This window comes from Peromyscus leucopus, chromosome 4 (genome assembly GCF_004664715.2).
Source record: "Peromyscus leucopus breed LL Stock chromosome 4, UCI_PerLeu_2.1, whole genome shotgun sequence".
Taxonomy (NCBI): Eukaryota; Metazoa; Chordata; class Mammalia; order Rodentia; family Cricetidae; genus Peromyscus; species Peromyscus leucopus.
This window is the reverse complement of record NC_051066.1, coordinates 96,970,501-96,989,387: the sequence shown is the minus strand read 5'-3', so window position 1 is coordinate 96,989,387 and position 18,887 is coordinate 96,970,501. Positions and strand designations below refer to the sequence as shown.

The following is an 18,887-nucleotide window of genomic DNA, read 5'->3' as shown; positions in this document are numbered from 1 at the left end:
ATGAAAAATAAACAGAATAAATGAACAAAGACAAACTGCATGCCAAATTAATAAGAAAGCCTCTTCAGAAAAAGGAAGTGGGTTCAGCAATGGGAAACAACCGAAAAGAACCAGTTCAGGTCTAGAGATCTGCCTCACCTCATTACTGTCCGGATCCCTGGGGATGGAGAAAGGATAGTAGACGTTGTAAAGTGTCCAAACCAAATTGAATGGTTACTCTGACTACTTTTCTTGGAGAATGATAATAGTTCCTCCATTTGTTTCTGAAACGGGAGAAAAATGGAAGGATCTTTAATTGGGGCTCAGGCTAAAATCCAATGCCAACAGATTAAACATTTCCCCTAAAGTTTATAAAATAAGCACACTGTCTCTAAGGCCCCAATTCTACTAGGTAATGACCTAAATGAATCTGTCAGTTTCAAACTGTTTTCATTTACATTATAATCCGCTTGATTGTGAGATGACTGTAGTAGGCAGGACAAGCACTACCTGCATTTGATGTACATAAAACTGAAGAATAAGTTAGTTACTCTTTTCAGGGCTAGGAATGTGGCTCAGGGGTAGAACTTTTGCCTAGCAGCATGAATGAGGCCCTGGGTTCAATCTCCAGTATCAGGAACGGGGGAGAATAATTATCCCCTTAATGAGACAACTAATCTTTTTAGTTTTGTATACTACTACATCACAATTCCTAAAAGAGACTAAGCCAAAATTCTAAAACATACACATTATATGCCCACAGACAAACCTAAATGTTCTTAACATCTCTACTCAATATAGTCAAATATTAGAAACTCCAACAAAGTATAATACACCCACACAATGGAATACTACTCAGCAGTAAGAAGGGAAGAACTACTGACAGACACAACCACACATCTCAGAAGCATCACACTGAGATAGGAAGACAAACCTAACAGTGCATTATGTAAGATCACATTTACCTAAAACTTTAGAATAAACAAAGCCATGCCAGTAGAAAATCAATCCCTTGTACCATGGGAGTAAAGACAGTCTACAAGAAAACTTCCTAGGGTGGTAGACAAGTCCTAAGCCTTGACTGTGAGAAAGCTATAACAGCATACACATTTGTAAATTCTTCAGACACTCAAAATGAGTGTATTTTATCATATTTAAAACACCTCATGACTCTGATTTCAAAACATAATTTGCATATACAGAATATGCACTTATAACGTATATAACATACATACAGTAATGAATTTCTGGGCCTTACCCTTTCTAATTGGTAAAACCAGGGTAAAACTCAAGGGCTGGAGAGATGGCTCAGTGGTTAAGAGCAATTGTTGTTCTCACAGAGGACCTAAGTTCAGTTCCCAGCACCCACATGGTGGCCCACACCATTTGTAACTCCTATTCCAGAAGATCTGGTGCCCCCTTCTGGCTTCTATGGGCACTGCATGCACATGGTATATATGCATTCATACACGTAAGACAAAATAAATAAATCTAAAATAATAACAAAAGACTAAGGATTCTGTGTTAGGTAACACTACAATTGATTGTTATGTACTTGATCTGTGCATTGTATATTTAAAACTCTTATTCTAAGGAAAAAAATTAATATAAGTTTACCAGTTCACTAAAGCACTTGGTAATTAGGAAACAAAATATAACTTTATTCTGTATTCTTTACTTCTAGAACTTTCATATAACTCTGAACCTCTTTCAGTACTTGGCAAATCCCGTATGTACTATAGTTTTTCTCTGAACTGGTCATATGCTCTAATACTAGATGAAACACTCAGGAACTGACTTGATCTTAGCTCCTTTTACTCCTATAAACAGGCACATGTATCTTATGTAAGAACATGTGCTCACCAAATAAGGAACTGGCATTTGTTGTACTAAGACATAATCAGAGCTTCTCAGATGTGCCTTTATAAACGACAATTTTCACTTAGCCTTGCCAAAATGCTTTAGTTGTTCTCTTATTAGAAAAAATATAGACCACTAACTAGTATTGGCAATTGTGGGGATTTAAGAATATATCATATAATATACCAAGCTGTATGTTCTGTAGCTTGCTGAATACAGCCTATTCTTAATATATATTTAATAAACGTTTGCTAAATAAATATAAAAGTGAGGTGCTGCCTTCCCAACTTTTTGAATAACAATAGAGTCAGTAGTAACAATTTTGAAGTAGCTAGTAGCATCTAGACATATTTGTAACAACAGTAAAATCTTTCTTGAGCATATCTAGATAAGAACATGTTTGCTTAAGGTAATCAAATGGTCCAAATATATTCAAGGTAAGCTTCAAGGGAAGCAAACTTTTTCAACTCATACCTCATCTAAAATTCCAAAGAAATTATAGGGTCTCTTAGGCCCTGGCCTTTGGGTGGCATCCACAGAGATGAAAGAGTAGTTGCCAAACGGAGTACTGTGGACATAATGGAAAGAGCCGTCCTTACGCACAGCAGAATACTTCCTAGAAGATACAGACAGGATGACTTCAGTGCAATTATAAAAAGAGTGAATTTCATGTCAGAATAGGAATAAAAGCTCATCAAGAAAAAACTCCTTCTAGTCAAGAGGATAGAGCCTCTGGTCTGAACAGAGACCTAACATTCCAACTTGACTAGCTCAATCACCTGGCCAAGGGAACTCCCCCAGGAAGGCAGAATCACTTTAAGTCATGCTATGTGAAAGAGATATGCACATTTTTTTCACTAATTTATTTATTGGGTTGTTGGGGTTTTTTGTTGTTGTTGTTTTTTGTTTGTTTGTTTGTCTTTTTTTTTGAGACAGAGTCTCACTGTGTAGCCCTAGCTGGCCCGGAACTCACTCTGTAGACCAGGCTGGCCCCAAACTCACAAGAGATCTGCCTGCCTCTGCCTCCTAAGGGCTGGGATTAAAGGCCTGTGCCACCATGCTGGGTTTGCACAAGGCCCTGGGGTCAATACCCAGCCCAACAAACACCTGGAGAAAAGCTTGGGAACTTTTATTAAAAATCTATCCCTGGCAATTATTCTGCACACTAAGTTTGAAAACCAATGGGGGCTGGAGAGATGGCTCATCGGTTAAGAGCACTGGCTGTTCTTCCAGAGGTCCTGAGTTCAATTCCCAGCAACCACATGGTGGCTCACAACCATCCATAATGAGATCTGATGGCCTCTGATGGCCTGCAAGCATGCATGTAGGCAGAACTCTGTATACATAATAAATAAATAAATCTTAAAGAAAGAAAGAAAACCAATGGAATGGACCTATAACCACAGCCCGTCCTTTAAGAACATTTCACTCCTTTTTATAAGGCCTGCTCTATGTCCACCCTGTGACAATCTCTACCTTTTCTAACTTCTTGTAATGAGTCTCCTGTGAACCAAAAAATGCAGCATTTCATCAGCCATTCCTTCTCGTTCTTTTCTAATGCTTCCCTGACACACCTTCTCTCCCTTAAGTATTAATAGAAGATAAGTTCCTTGAAGGCAGGGGCCATTGTTAGCACAGCTCTTCTATCCCTGAGACCACACAACTAGTGAAGAGATCTTAACGAACATCTAGGACTCGATTAAATGACGAAACACAATAAAACTCCTCAATAGCCTGGAGCTGAAAGTGAAATTGCACCCAAAAGAAGTATCCCAACACACTTAAACTAGAGACCGATTCTAATACAGAGGTTCCCAGGCGAAGTCACGTTCATGACATATGAAGAAAATGTAATGTTTATATTAATCAGATGAAAAGATAAAACAGCCATGGGTGACCACTGGTCTCTGTGGCTACGTCAGAGGCTGAAAAAATCACTAGCTCAGTATTCTAAAAACCCACTGACCTCAGTAGTCTAGCTAAAAGCTGTGATCTAAATGACTTCTACTTTATACTGAGTGAAACCAAAGGAATTAAAGGAAGCTGGGTGTGGCAGCTCACACCCTAATCCCAGCATTCCTAAGGTAGAGGCAGGCAGATCTCTGTGAGTTCCAGGCCAGCCTGATCTACATAGTGAGACTTTACTTCAAAAGAAAGAAAGAAGCTTAGTGGTAGAGCACTTGCCTAGCAAGTGCAAGGCCCTGGATTCGGTCCTCAGCTCTGACAAAAAAAAAAAAAAAAAAAAAAAAGAAAGGAAGGAAAGAGAGAGCCAGGCATGGTGGCTTATGCCTACACTCTTAGCACAAGAAAGGCTGAGGCTGGAAGGAGAATTAGAAGTTTCAGACCAACCTGGGAAACACAGCAAAATCTAAAAAGAATCAAAGCAGAGAAAAATATTTTTTTAAAAAAGGGTTGATTGTAACATACATGCTCGCGCACGCGCGCACGCACGCGCGCGCACACACACACACACACACACACACACACACACACACACACAAGCTCATTTTCTAAGTTAGCCAAAGTTCTTTAAACAGAAATTCCATCTGCTAAAAATGATTTCATTCATTCACTGGATGGACCGTACCCTCCTTCTGACAGACTGTACTTAGTGGTCTGTATTACGTTCATTTTCATTCGGGTACCTGTAATAATTCGTGATGCTCTCCAGACTTGGAATGTTATATGCATCTAAAAGAAAAAAAAAGCAAACATTCACATATGCAAAAAAGAAAAATGCAAACACGTCAATGACATAAGAATACCGTACTTTCTATAACACTTTAAATGGCAGAGTGCCACTCAACTGGTTATTTTAGAAACAGTAACTTCACCAAACTCAGATTGTCTGGAAGCTTTGAGGCACCTACTATACTGAAGAATAGTAGGTACACTGTAGTTTTGATCAGAACAAGTCCCTTGGAAAGTTCTAAGACTAGACTGCTGCTGCTGCTTGCCTAGAGCTTGCTAGGTAGCTCACGTTGGCCTCAAACTCACATTCATCCTGCTCTAGCCTCTCTGGTGCTGAGAGGACAGGCATGTGCTACCACACCAGTCATGTTGCTGCTGTTTTAATCATGGGATTATAGAGGCAGAGAGAAATGAATCCATGCCTGAGCTACACATCCATCACCGGTGCTTCTAAACAGAGTCTCTAGTCCAGGCTGGCCCGGAACTCCCTATTCTAGAGAGAAGACCTTGAATCTGTCTGTGATGCTCTTGCCTCTACCTCAGGAATGCTGACACACCCAGTATGCAGTTTCCGGGAATCCAACCAAGTGCGGCACGCGTACTAGACAAGCAAGCACTCTACCAAATGAGCCATCTTCTCAGAGTCAGTTCTACAGATTTTGACAAACACACTGTGGTGTATCCAAGACCGCAATCAACACGGAGCAGTTTAATCACACCCAAAATTTTCTTAATGCCCTTAAAATCAGTTCCTCCTTCTATCTCTACCTCTGGCAACCACAATCGGTCTCCTGCCTATAGTTTTATCTTTTCCTGAATGTCATATAAATGGAATCATACAGTATGAAGATGTAGATTTAGCTTTTTTCACTCAACAAAATGTAGGGGTTTGTTGTTTTGTTTTGTTTTGTTTTAAATATCTACCCACAAGAATTTCTGAAGAATTCTTTCTTCTGTGTAAAGAAAACATCATACCAACTTTCACATGAAAGGCTCAGAGTGACATCTAAATGTTTTGGGTTTTTTTGTTTTTGTTTTTTTGTTTTTTCCTTTTTGAGACAAGGTCTTTCTATGTCGCCTAGCTGACTTAGAACTCGCTATATAAACTATGCTGGTCTCAAACTCACAGAGATCTACCTGCCTCTGAAGTTTTAATATTATATGTTATATGTTTAATATCATATGGCCTTCACTACATCTAAATTTATGTTACAAGTTCCCATTTTATAACTTTATAATCTAAACTAGAAAATCTGTTTCTGAAGGGCATACACACACACACACACACACACCCTTAATTCTATTTGGCTCTTGGCTTTTACCATGATTTCCTTTGATATCCAGCCACTTGGTTTTTTCCATGACTCTTGTCTTCTTCAGAATTCTCTGGTAGGTTTGCCATTCTACCTCATGTTGTCTGGATCCCAAGTGTTCCTTTGTTTTGGCATCTGTCAGGTCTCCTGTGGGTTTACACAGAATTGACCTGCAATGTAAAATAAACTCCAGGGGACTCAAACAAACAAGCATGCTGAAGGAACACAAATTCTACAACTACTCAGCACACACACATAAAACCAATTATGAGTCCACATATGTCCAAAGTGAGCCATTTAAACTAACAAGACTGTCTCAGCAAGGGCTCTACTGTTATAGGTTAACAAGGGTTTACGTAGTCCATTGTGATATTAGAAATGAGTTGTGAAAAAATGTCTTAAAGAGGACAGTACAAAATTCATCAATAGACTAAATGAGACTCCTTTATAAGATGTTGCAACATTCTGGCAAGTGACTAGTACCTATTGCAACAGTTGTTTTCAAAACCCCAAATCAAGATTTACCTTGTGACCAAGCAGCATTATTTTCAGAGCAAAAACCAATATGGAAGGTGCTGTTTGAACAATGCAATGCCAAAATTTCTAAGCAAACAGAACATCTGAAACAGGGGCTTATTCATTATCTGAGGATTAATACCTCATCTTTTTTTTTTTTTTTGTTTTTGTTTTTGTTTTTGTTTTTCGAGACAGGGTTTCTCTGCGTAGCTTTGTGCCTTTCCTGGATCTTGCTCTGTAAACCAGGCTGGCCTTGAACTCACAAAAGGCCTGCCTCTGCCTCCCGAGTGCTGGGATTAAAGGCGTGGGCCACCACCGCCTGGCTGGTACCTCATCTTAAGAGTGAATGTGTTTCAGTAGTGAGTGGCAGCTGAACCACCCAATAAAAAGAACAGCTACACCTTGGCGCATTTTCTCTGCTCCAGACTTTGGGGGCACATGTGCACAGGTTGGAAGAGTATAGGAAACATAGTCTGAAAACGACCAAGGGATGAAGTCTCTTGAATCCTCAAACCAAATGAAAACATAAGGTTAACCTCTTTGCACAGAAAATGCTAGTTAGCAAAAGAGAACTGTTGACTCCTGGTTAAAGAACTTTTCCTAATTCTCAAATTCTGCAGGACATCAGCCACCATTAATACACACACACATACACACACTCAACATACACACGACACAAATATGGCAGATAACACCTGGTCATAAGCGCATCACAAGCCTTATACCTACTGCTTTGAGAAAACCATGAGATGGCAAAGCATTTAGCCTGGATCCTGACTCCATTATCAACCGGTAAAGGCAATTACAAAGTCCAATTTCCTGTACCTCAAAGGGCTCCCTGTGGGCTGCGTCCACAGCGTTCCCAACACCCCCAAGCGACCAGCTGCTGCCCATTCAACCACCAAGGACCACAGAACACTACCACCACAGCACAGGAATCCCCCCTACCAGTGGCCAGGACAAGAGCAGGTTGAATGGTGTCAATAGTTTCCGAACAGAACTTCTCTAAGTCCAACGCTCTGCCTGGATCTTGAAACCTGCTCAGGTGGATGTCGGATATCTGTCAAAAGCACATTGGACAGAGTCACTTAGAGCCTCACGGACAGGGGTGGCCCAGCAGCTCTCGCGTGCGGAAGGGAAAGAGAAAGATGCAGCACGGAACCCCGGGGAAGGAGCAAGCGGGGCGCAGACCCTGCGGTCCGAACGCGACAGAGGCCCCCGGCTGAGCTGGGCTGCCCGCCCCAGCGCCCTCCCTCTCCTCCCGCAGCCTCCAGCCGCGTCACCTGGAGACCCCAGAACACGTTGTGGGCTCCTGATCCCGGGGCGGGGTGCGGCCTCTGGACGTCTCGGGGCTTCGGCAGCGGCGAGGGCGGCCCAGCCAGGCCGTAGTGCTCCAACAGCAGCGCGGCCAGCGCCGCCGCCGCCAGTCCCGCCACCACCCGGAGAGCCAGCACTCCGGCCATCGCGGCGCAGCCCCGGTGCGCTCCGGCCCGCACTTCCGGCCTCTAGGGCCGCCGCAGCCGCCGCAGCCGCCGCACGTCGCCCCAGCCCCGGCCTCCGCGGCCCCGCCGCCTGGCTCCCCCGCGTTTGCAAGCGTAGTGAGGATCAGGAAGAGCCAAGCGAGGGGGTGGCCGGGAGGCAGCACGTCACCTGGCTCCTCCAGGGTCAGGCATCCCTGCCCTCCGCAGGGCGCGGCCTCTGCACCTGTAAAGCGAAGTTAATGATACCTTCCGTGCGTGCAGGATGCTTGTGAGAACCAAAGTAGGTACGAGGACGCCTCTTAAAATACAAATGAGACAGGTGGCTCACTCTGGATCCTTCTGGAATAAAATAGCCCCACGGGATTTCTTATCTTGTGAAAATTATCTTTTTCCTTAACCAGATTTTATATGTGCTCATTTATATGGTATCGTGGCACTGTGGTATGCCTGTCAATGTTTCCTACAGGCTGAGAACAGGAGAATTAGATTCTGGTCCTGGCCTTAATTTATCTAACCACTCCGTTATTGTTGGCTTTCAACTCTTTATTATGTATTGCTATTCAGAAAAATAAAATAAAATATTCTTATACAAAGTGCTTTTAAAAGATTTATTTCCTTGGAATATATTGTCAGTGTTGTAATGTATGCCAATTTCAATTCGTTCAGCATCTCTGGAAAATAAGCCATTGATGTAAACAGAAAACATAAGGAAGCATAAGAGCTGGGTGCCCAGCACCTACATTAGTGGGCTCTGGGCCACCAGTTCCAGGGAATACATCGCCCTCTTCTGGTCTCTGTAGACACTGAATTGCACAAACCCATTCTCAGAGACACACATATAATTAAAAACAAAAATAAAATATTTTTAGGTGGGGTGTGGTGGTGCACGCCTTTAATGCCAGCACTTGGGAGACAGAGGCAGGCGGATCTCTGTGAGTTCGATGCCAACTGGGTCTACATAATGAGTTCCAAGACAGCCAGGGGTATGTAGAGAGACCTTGTCTCAAAACAACATAATTATAAAATATTTTTATTTTATATGTATGAGTGTTTTGCCTGCTTGTATGTCTGTGTACCATGTATGTGCAGTGCCCATGGAGGCCAGAACTACTATTACTATGTATGTGCTGAGTGCTGAATCCGGGTCCTCTACAAGAGCAACAAGTACTCTTAACCACTGAGGCATCTCTTCAGCCAATAAGGATAAAACGTTTAGCTGGGCAATGGTGGTGCACACCTTTAATTCCAGCACTCAGGAGGCAGAGGCAGGTGGATCTCTGAGTTCCAGGCCAGCCTGGTCTAGAATGAGTTCCAGGGTTACACAGAGAAACACTGTCTCAATAAATAAAAAAAAAAAAAAATGAATGAATAAATAAATGAATGATTGGATGAATAAATAAATGAATAAATAAATGAATGAATGAATGAATAACAACAAAAATGTTTTAAAAAATTAAAACTGTAAAAGGAAAAGAAAAATATTAGAAATAATCTGTAGTAAATGTTCCACAATACAAGTCTTGAAAATAAACCAGGCATGGTGGCTCAGGCCTAAAATCTCAGCACATCGAAGATAGAGGCAGGCTGATCTCTATGAGTTAGAGGTCAGTCAAGGTTACATAGTGAGACCCTGCCCAAATAAACAACAACAACAACAAAATCTTTAACACACACACAAGAGAATAACATGTAATAACTTTAAAGTAATTTTGAAGAAAAATATATGATATGAAAATAAGTTAATAACAGGCTAATAAACTTACTAAAAATTTATAGTATGATACCATATTACACATACTCTAGGCCAAGGACCAACCAATGCAAGAGCACAGAAGTGTGAGACTGTACAGTCTGCTTATGGAAAATAAAGTGTGAATAAACTTTAAGGTCAGGGGTATCAAGGGAGGTTAAACTGGCAAAACATTTCAAGGTGGATTTCGGAGAGATCTGAGTGAAATACTTAAGGTTAAATTTCAGCCGGGCGGTGGTAGCGTACGCCTTTAATCCAGCACTCGGGAGGCAGAGCCAGGCGGATCTCTGTGAGTTCTTGGCCAGCCTGGGCTACCAAGTGAGTCCCAGGAAAGGCGCAAAGCTACACAGAGAAACCCTGTCTCGAAAAAACCAAAAAAAAAAAAAAAAAAAAATTTATCCAAGAGCAATCATCCAATATACATACATATACATCCAATATACATACATACATACGTGTGTGTGTGTGTGTGTGTGTGTGTGTGTGTGTGTGTGTGTGTGTGTATGTATGAAAAATTCTGGAGATAAATGTGGTGCCACCCAGCTATAATCCCAATTTGCAAATTAGAGACATGATCTGACTTGCAAGTTATAGACATGAAGGTCAGGAATTGAAGGCCAGCCTGGGCTATACAACACAAGTAGAAAATTATTCATGCCATGTCTATAAAGTGTATGACATATGACATAAATTAATTTTGTTTATTTTATAAATAGAAGTAAAAAGGTCAGACACAAGTTTTTAAAAAAAATATCACGAGGGCTGGAAAGATGGCTCAGAGGTTAAGAGCACTGGCTGTTCTTCCAGAAGACCTGGGTTCACTTCCCAGCAACCATATGATGATTTATAACCATCTATAATGAAATCTGGTGCCCTCTTCTGGCCTGCAGGAATATATGTAGGCAGAACACTGTGTGCATAGTAAATAAATAATATTAAAAAAAATATATCATAAAAGAAAAATCACATCATAGCCAGGATGAATTTATGCCAAGGATGAATAATTTACCCAACTTGAGATACACAGAAAGCATGAACACTCAGCTGGGCGGTGGCACGCCTTTAGTCACAGTCCTGGGGAAGACAGATAACAAGTTCCAGGCCATGGAGGGCAACATAATGAGATCCTGTCCAACCAAACAAACAAAAGCCAACAAAAGAACACCCTACTTTTTATATATAATATTATAATAGCAATCTCGATTTAAATTCAGCAATTAATTTTAAAAAGCTGGGCATGATGTTGTGCCCCTTTATTCCCTGCATTAGAACAGAGGCAGGTGGGTCCTCTGAGTTCAAGGCCAGCTTCTAGGACAGCCAGGGCTACATAGAAACCCTGTCTCAAAACAAAAATCCAAAGTGATAACTTTAGAACCTGACTACAGGTTGCTTGTCTGAGGTTTTAAGCTCAAGATAAATTAATCTTGTGTTTACATTTTCATCTTATCCAAATATTCAGTATGTATTTAAAAACATTCCAAGATCCAGAAAAAAAACCCAATAAAACCTAAAACACTTTTGATCTCAAACATTTTAGATAAAAATATTCAACCTCTGATTAAAAAAAAAAAACAAGAACAACAAAACTGTACTAGGGGCTGAAGAGATGTCTCAGCAGTGAAGAGCACCTAGATGAACTCATGCAAGCCCACATGCATACTCACACATACAAATGAATCTTTAAAATGAATCAACTCTACCTGTCTTAAGTGAGAAGGTTATCTTTTGTAGGGATAATAAGGACTCTCAGATTCCAAATGGGACTGGGAACAAGCTTAATAAGATCTGCAGAGACAATGAAGTCTTTTGGCAAGTCTTGATGGACACTGCCTAAGGATACCAAGCAGTAATAAGCTCTAGACACTTGGTTGGGGATGCTGTTGCCTGAAAAGACTTCCATAGGAAAGACTGTATACTGATTTCTGATCCCTTCCCCCCAAGATGAAAGTGCTTTAATATCCAAGATAACCACACACATAAATTCACTTAGCTATTACCAAACACTGTATTATAGGAAACCAGGCATTCTGGGATCTAGGTAATGTCTCATTAATTTTGACAACCATCATAGAGGCATCTTTTTTGTAGATGAGGAAACCAAGTCTCAGAACAGCTAATTTTCCTAATTTTTGTTCCTTTTTTTCCTCCGGAGCTGAGGACCAAACCCAGGGCCTTGCGCTTGCTAGGCAAGCACTCTACCACTGAGCTAAATCCCCCAACCCCTCTCCTAAATTTAAAAACCAACCAGTAGTAAAAATAAAATATATTGAATCCTAGTGACTTTGCTTCTAGAGGCTAGGTATACAGCCAATTATTTCTCCCACAGGAAGAAAAGGCCCAATCACATCTGGTTGGGAAAACAGGAAGACACTGAAAATGCTTTTCTTGCAGAGCAGTGGTGGTGCACGCCTTTAATTCCAACACTCAGGAGGCAGAGGCAGGCGGATCTCTGTAAGTTTGATGTCAGCCTGATGAAAGTGAGATTCATGATAGCCAGAGCTGCACAGAAAAACACTGTCTCTAAAAAAGAAAAAAAGAAAAGAAAAAAAAGGGGGGATGCTTTTCTTAAAAGATGGACAGATTTTTTTAAAATAGATTTTTGTGGGGCTAGAGAGATGGCTCAGCAGTTAAGAATATTAGCTACTCTGTCCAAAGGACCTGGATTCAATTCTCAGCACCCATGTGGTGACTCATAACCATCTGTAACTGGTTTCAGGGGATCCACTGTCGCGGTAACACCCGCGCTACCACCACCCGTTCATCATGTCCGAGCAAGGGGCTGTGGATTAAAAAATAGAGACAAAAGACAGGGGGTCATTCGCCCCAGCAGAATGCTGAATGCCATCTATTGAAGGAGGGAGGAGGCCTTAAATATAGGCTTACAGCACAATGGGAGAACCCCAGAGGGCAGAAGTTTGCTACCATGTTCTACATTCTTGCATCTTAGCTGTTAACGCCCATTATGCAGGATACATAAACAAAGAACCTCCAGTGAGCATTCAGAAAGAGGGAACCAGCATAAGGAGGACATCTGGTCAAGGTCTACAAGCAAGGCAACAGCTACTCAAATGGGGGGCCAGGACCCTACAATCCACCCCTCTCTTCTGGCTTCCTTGGGCACTGAACACAGGTGGTACACAGACATACATGGAGACCAAACACCCATAGACATAAAATAAAAATAAATTAAAAAAATTAAAATTAGACCTTTACACTAGTACATACTTCTTGTAAACAAACAAACAAACAAACTAGAAACTACAAAATAGAAGATAATTTCCAGGGGATAATTTTGTGTTAGGTTTGGGTCTTATGTAGACAACTTAGTATGGATGTGAAAACATTCCAATATCTAAAAAACACAAAATCCAAAATGATTCTAATTCCAAGCATTTTGGGTAAGAGATACTCAACTTCTGATTTAAAAAAAAAAAAAAAAATCTAGCTGGGCGGTGGTGGCACACGTCTTTAATCCCAGGCAGAGGCAGGTGGATCTCTGTGAGTTCGAGGCCAGCCTGGTCTACAGAGCGAGCTCCAGAACAGGAACCAAAACTGCATGGAGAAACCTTGTCTGGAAAAACCAAAAAGAAAGAAAAAGAAAAAAAAAATCTATAAAGTCACCCATACCTATCTGAAACAAAAAGGTATGTTTTATAGGGACATCAATGGCTCATTTCTGTATGAGACTGGAGACAAAATTAGAAAGATCTTGGTGATTGTGCTGGCTAGTTTTGCCAACTTGACACAACTATAGTCATCCGAGAGGAGGGAACCTCAATTAAGAAAATGCCTCTATAAGATCAGGCTGTGGGCAAGCACATAGGGCATTTTCTTTAACCAGTGACTGATGGGGAAGGGCTCAGCCCATTGTGGGTGGGCTTACCCCTGGGCTGATGATCATGGTTCTTTAACTAAGCAGGCTGACTGGAGCGATGGAAGGATCTTTCTACTGGCACTTGGAGCAGACCCTATCTGGTGTTGGTGTGGACCTGGGGTTCTCTTTATGTCTTTCCTCAGGATAGTGAGGTTCCTCATTGGATTCCTGAGCACTGAACATGCCCTGTGGCTGCTGCTGATGCCCAACGTGACAGAGACCTATTAGGTCTTCATGAAAAACTCTCCCCTTTTGATGCCAATGGGGATTGAGAGCCCAATATGGCCAGCTTTGGCAAGCATTAACGTAAGCCTAGGAACTGTAGCCATGCAGTTGGATTCTCCAGAAGATAATGTATGGTAACTGCTTTTTCAAGTATGTTTGAGAACGTGTCACCCAGACACCTTGGAGATTAAGGATAACCCTGAAGCTCATTGACCTCCATTTGTTAACAATAGCGTGCCAGCTAAGCCTTTTCATTTTCACAATCCTCTTCAAGCTGGTGTAGTACCTACTTTTCAGGAGTGGCTCTGTGCAACATTTATTGGCCTCCTGAAATTCATTTAGCCCCCCTTTGAAGATACCTTAAAATTTATGAGCCTGAATGTAGCCATTATAAGAACATTAGTTATGCTCCTTATGAGCTGCCTGTTTTTTCTTTATGGTTCTTAGTTGTTCTTTTGCAGAGTTTCCAGCTTAAGTCTTGCTGGGATCAAGAAAAAATGGGCCTTGGTGGTTGTGTTACTGGAGTTGTATCCATGCCAGTGGATGTCCACACGCCCCAGAAGAGAACTTGACATTGCTACTGCTGTTGTTGCTGTTATAGCAGTGGCGGCCACCACTGCTACTGTTTCTGGAATTACCATTTCATAATTGCTTACTACAGCTAGCACAGTGGAGACCCTGGCTGCAAAAGTAGCTACTACAGTTAGTTAATCTTTCATTCTATTGGGCATGATAAATTTAATTCAGTAGTTATATACATCTCGCTTGGCTTTGAAAATTATAAATTTATAAACTCAAGTTCCATTTGCTTTTGGGATACCATCTTACAAGGACTCCAATGTACAGTAAGGCTCGTTAAGGAAGGGAATGGCTCAGTTGCCTTTAGCCTACTGGCTATGGGTGAGATAGGACCTCTGTTGGTCTTTTCTGTGTCCAACACACAGATTGCAAGCCCAGTGCCACTTTGAGATCTTTGGCAGCAGTTAACTCTGCAGCTCACACACGATTGAGCTTGTATGATAATGAGTATTCAGTACGGGGTAATGCCTGGGGGAACGCTCACCAACCTAAGACCAAGTGCCTTTGTGGCCTGGGCAGGCATCTCCATCACGGGTAAGGTGACCTGCTGACGTCCCATGCAACCTAAGTCAGAAGCTCATTTTTTAGTAAAAGGGGGACCTGTAGGGTCCTGGCCCCTGTTTTGGGTAACTGTTGTCTTGCTTGCTGACTTTGACCTTGATATCCTCCCTATGCTAATTCCCTGCTGGGTTCCACTCTCCTGAATGCTTAAGGGAAGTTCCTTGTCTGTGTATCCTGAATAATGGGCGTTAGCAGCTTAGATGCAAGATTGTAAAATTGGTAGCGAACTTCTGCCCTCCAGGGTTCTCCCATTGTACTGTAAGCCTGTATTTAAGACCTTTTCCCTCCTTCAATAAACAGCATTTGGCATTAAATAAAAAGAAAGAAAGAAAGAAAGAAAGAAAGAAAGAAAGAAAGAAAGAAAGAAAGAAAGAAAGAAAGAAAGAAAGAAAGCAGGCTGAGCAAGCCATGATGAGCAGCCAGTAATCAGAACCCCTCCATAGCTGCTGCATCAGCTCCTGTCTCTGGATCCTGCCCAGCTTTGAGTTTCTATCCTGACTTCCTTGGCTAATAAACAGTAATGTGGAAGTGTAAGCCAAATAAACCCTTTCCTCCCCAAGTTACTTTGATCTGGTGTTTGACCATAGTAATAGTAACAGTAAAACAATGACTAGCATTCTTCATTAAAATTTTTTCATTGCCGGGCGGTGGTAGGCGCACGCCTTTAATCCCAGCACTCGGGAGGCAGAGCCAGGTGGATCTCTGTGAGTTCGAGGCCAGCCTGGGCTACCAAGTGAGTTCCAGGAAAAGGCGCAAAGCTACACAGAGAAACCCTGTCTCAAAAAACCAAAAAAAAAAAAAAAATTTTTTTCATTAACACAAAAATAATATTTTGGTGATTAGTGTTCTTCATTAAACATGTTTAATATAAAAATAGCTGTTTTTTTTTTTAGTACTCAGGATTAAGTCCAGGATAATATGCATGCTAGATAAACACTCTACCTCTGAACTATAACCCCAGTCCACAGGTGCATTTATTGGTTTGTCTGTTTGTGTCTGTGGGGTGTGTGTGTGTGTGTGTGTGTGTGTGTGTGTGTGTGTGGTGCTAGGGACTGAATCCTTGAACATCCATTGTGCATGTTAATTAGATAAGTACTTTACAAGCCCAGCCTTAGTATACACACATCCCTTTTTTTGGTCTTATAAAACATTTTTTAAAGTCCCTTGATTTTTTTACCCAACAATGTATCTTCTCAAAATAGAAAGAATGATTCTACAACAGTGTTTCTGAAAGTTTACTTTCTCAATATCACTTTAAACTCCTTAAAATAGGTGTTGGGGATTTAGCTCAGTGGTGGAGCATTTGCCGGAAGGCCCTGGGTTAGGTCCTCAGTTCCAGAAAAAAAAAAAAAAGGAAGACAAAATAACAATAAACTCTTTAAAATTATTGGACCCCCTCCCCAAGATCTTCTGCATATGTAGTTTGTACCAATATTTACTAATTACAGTTTAAGATGGAGAAAATTTTTAATTAGCTTAAAATATTTTTCATACGGGTCACATGTGTTCTGCTTTGTGTTGCTTTGGGACACGCCTTACTCTGCAGCTGAGACTAACCTGGAACGATGTAGTTCTGCTGGCTTCCGACTTGTAGCAATCTTACTATCTCAGACTCTCAAGTTGTAAACCACCGATGCCTGGTTTACAACCAGTTAAATACAACAACCAATATTATCACTAATATAAACAACATTTTTTTTTCTTTTTCTTTGTTTTTTTGAGACAGGGTTTCTCTGTGTAGCTTTGGAGCCTGTCCTGGAACTCACTCTGTAGACCAGGCTGGCCTCGAACTCAGAGATCCGCCTGCCTCTGCCTCCCAAGTGCTGGGATTAAAGGTGTGCGCCACCACAGCTCCGCCTTGGGTTATTTATTTTGTAAAAAACAAAAACCAAAAACAACAGGTGATGTTCAATTAGTTCTTGATCACCTTTGTCCTCCAACCCTGGTCTTGGCCTTGGGTGCTTCCTCAGGGTTCGGAACTATTCCTTCGCATCTAGATGCACCAATGCATAAATATGTAGTTTGTATGAACTCCCCCCCCTCCCCAATGTTTCTAGATGTTTCCTTAACATCCACCGTGTTCTTTTCACGTTGTTTTCCACAAGGGCGTTGGATCCAGTTTGTCTTCCTGTACGGACCGAAGGAATAAGTTTCCCGGCTTTTTCATCTCACCACGCCTACCTGGGTAAATTGCTAAAGACAGCTGAGATGACTCCGTCGGGCTCAGCCTCGGGGAACCAAGGACTGAGCACCGGGGGGTGGGAACCTACGCCCGGCAGGTCGGAAGCCTGCTTCCGGGAAGCCGACCGGAAGCCGCTCCGGGTGCTGCGACAAACCTGACTTCAGGGGCCGTCGTAAAAGTGTCGTCTCCGGCGCGTCGGGCTGGCCACAGGTTTCCGCTCGCTGGCGGCCGGGGGTCGGGAACTGCGGGCGTTCGTTTCCCTTAAGATGGCGGACGACGAGACGGACGGCGCCGAGAGGATGGACGTCAGCCCCGAGCCTCCCCGGGCCCCTCAGCGGCCGACCTCGGTGAGTCTTCAGCCGCTAGCGCCTTTTGTCCTCTCCCGCAAGTCTCCCGCCGCGCCTCGGAGGGTGTGGGGCTCGGCTTTCCATGGCGTTGCTGGGGAAGGGGAGTCCTAGGATTGAAGGCCTCCCTCCCCCCTATAAAGTTAGTGGCCACCTACACGCATTTCTGCCAGCCAAGTCTCCCGAGTATAATGACTGTCATCTCTTCGTCTCAGCGTGCTTAGACACGCATGTCTCTATTTTGAAGTGGGAAGAACTCACGCTGTTATTAGGTGCTTTGCTATAGGAGCTGAGGTGAGGTTGGAGAAGGCCATTTTTTTCGGTGGACGCATTGCTGACCCCTCTTGTTGATAGGAATCCAGGACGCAGCACCTGGTGTGAGATCACATAGGTGGTTGGACTTGATAATGGCAATGAGTGTTGCTGCTGTCATCTTCAGATGTCCATTATAGTGGCGTCTTGAGAACTGCAGGTCTGGCCCCCAATGAGGGAAATCTGCCATTTGTCACTACCTTTTAAATGTGAAGAAATGAGAGATATACCGTCAACCAATGCTGGAATCTATACTTGGCTCTTGGATTTTGAAAGAATGAGAAAGCAGAGGTAGTGAACATGTTTGAGTCAATAGCCTGGCTGCAGGGAGAATACTAACAGAGTAGTCTAAAAGGTGTGGTAATGTTAGCAAATGTTCTGATGTGGTCCCTTCAGACAGCTAACTAGTGGAGAGAGAGATACTTAAGAAGTACTCACCGTTGATATTTTAATCAGTTTGCCTATAGCTGCATATGGAGAAGTAAGGGACACACACACACACACACACACACACACACACACACACACACACCGACGCATTCTACACACACATACTTGTAATAAACTCATTCTGGACTTACTTTACCCCATCAGACACTTGAACATTGTTTTGTGAGACAAGAGAATGACTCAGAAATGAGTCAACACAGGGACTGGAGAGAGTGTTTGGAAGATAAAAACCCGACAGGGACAGCGTTGGAGTAAGGGTGTGTACTAGGTCAGCACTTGGCGGTCTCCCTCTTCCATCCCGAAAAGCAGTTGAAACGAATTTCACCCTGGTAGTGAAGTTCAGATGAAAACAGTTATAGAGATGATAAGGGATGAGAAGCTAGAACATGTTTCCAAGTAGGAAAACCATTCTTTGAGTGCTGGGGAGCAAACTCATGGCTTTATGCAATGCTAGGCAAGGGCTCTTCTTGTGAGCTATATTGCCATCCCTGCAGCATCTGAGGCTAAGGCAGAAGGATCACTTAAGTTCAGGAGGTCTAGGCAAGCTCTGGGCTAGACAGTGAAACTCCGTCTAAAAACATAAATAGGAAAACAATTCATAGATAGAATCATGGGCTTTTTTATATAATCTATTGTAACCATGTTGCGGTCAGGAGAGTTGTAGTTTCCTATTGCCAAAGATGAGTAATGTTTATTTAAACCTTTGCCATATTAATTCTTTCCCACCAGCATTGTAAAACCCCATTAATAAAAACCATGAAACATTCATT

At 42.3% G+C, this 18,887-nt stretch overlaps 2 protein-coding genes across 4 annotated transcripts in view; one reads left to right on the top strand and one right to left on the bottom strand.

Moving 5' to 3' along the window:
• Tmem62 (transmembrane protein 62) overlaps positions 1–8,104 on the bottom strand; it is a 30,788-nt gene extending 22,684 nt beyond the window's left edge. The window contains exons 1-6 of one of the 3 annotated variants that reach the window (XM_028878678.2): positions 8,087–8,104; positions 7,308–7,419; positions 5,853–5,990; positions 4,485–4,530; positions 2,314–2,455; positions 139–263 (exon numbers count right to left, since the gene is read on the bottom strand). In XM_028878678.2, the coding sequence (XP_028734511.1) occupies positions 139–263; positions 2,314–2,455; positions 4,485–4,530; positions 5,853–5,892 (353 nt within the window). In that variant the 5' untranslated portion in view covers positions 5,893–5,990; positions 7,308–7,419; positions 8,087–8,104. Of the gene's footprint in view, positions 1–138; positions 264–2,313; positions 2,456–4,484; positions 4,531–5,852; positions 5,991–7,307; positions 7,420–7,642; positions 7,917–8,086 lie in introns of those variants that run through there. The other 2 variants (XM_028878677.2, XM_028878679.2) reach the window with 2 other exon arrangements.
• Positions 8,105–16,915: 8,811 nt separating this feature from the next.
• The window catches only part of Ubr1 (ubiquitin protein ligase E3 component n-recognin 1), a 132,898-nt gene continuing 130,926 nt past the window's right edge, over positions 16,916–18,887 (top strand). Inside the window, 1 exon segment of the mRNA XM_028878676.2 lies at positions 16,916–17,358. Within this exon segment, the coding sequence (XP_028734509.1) occupies positions 17,278–17,358 (81 nt within the window). The 5' untranslated portion in view covers positions 16,916–17,277.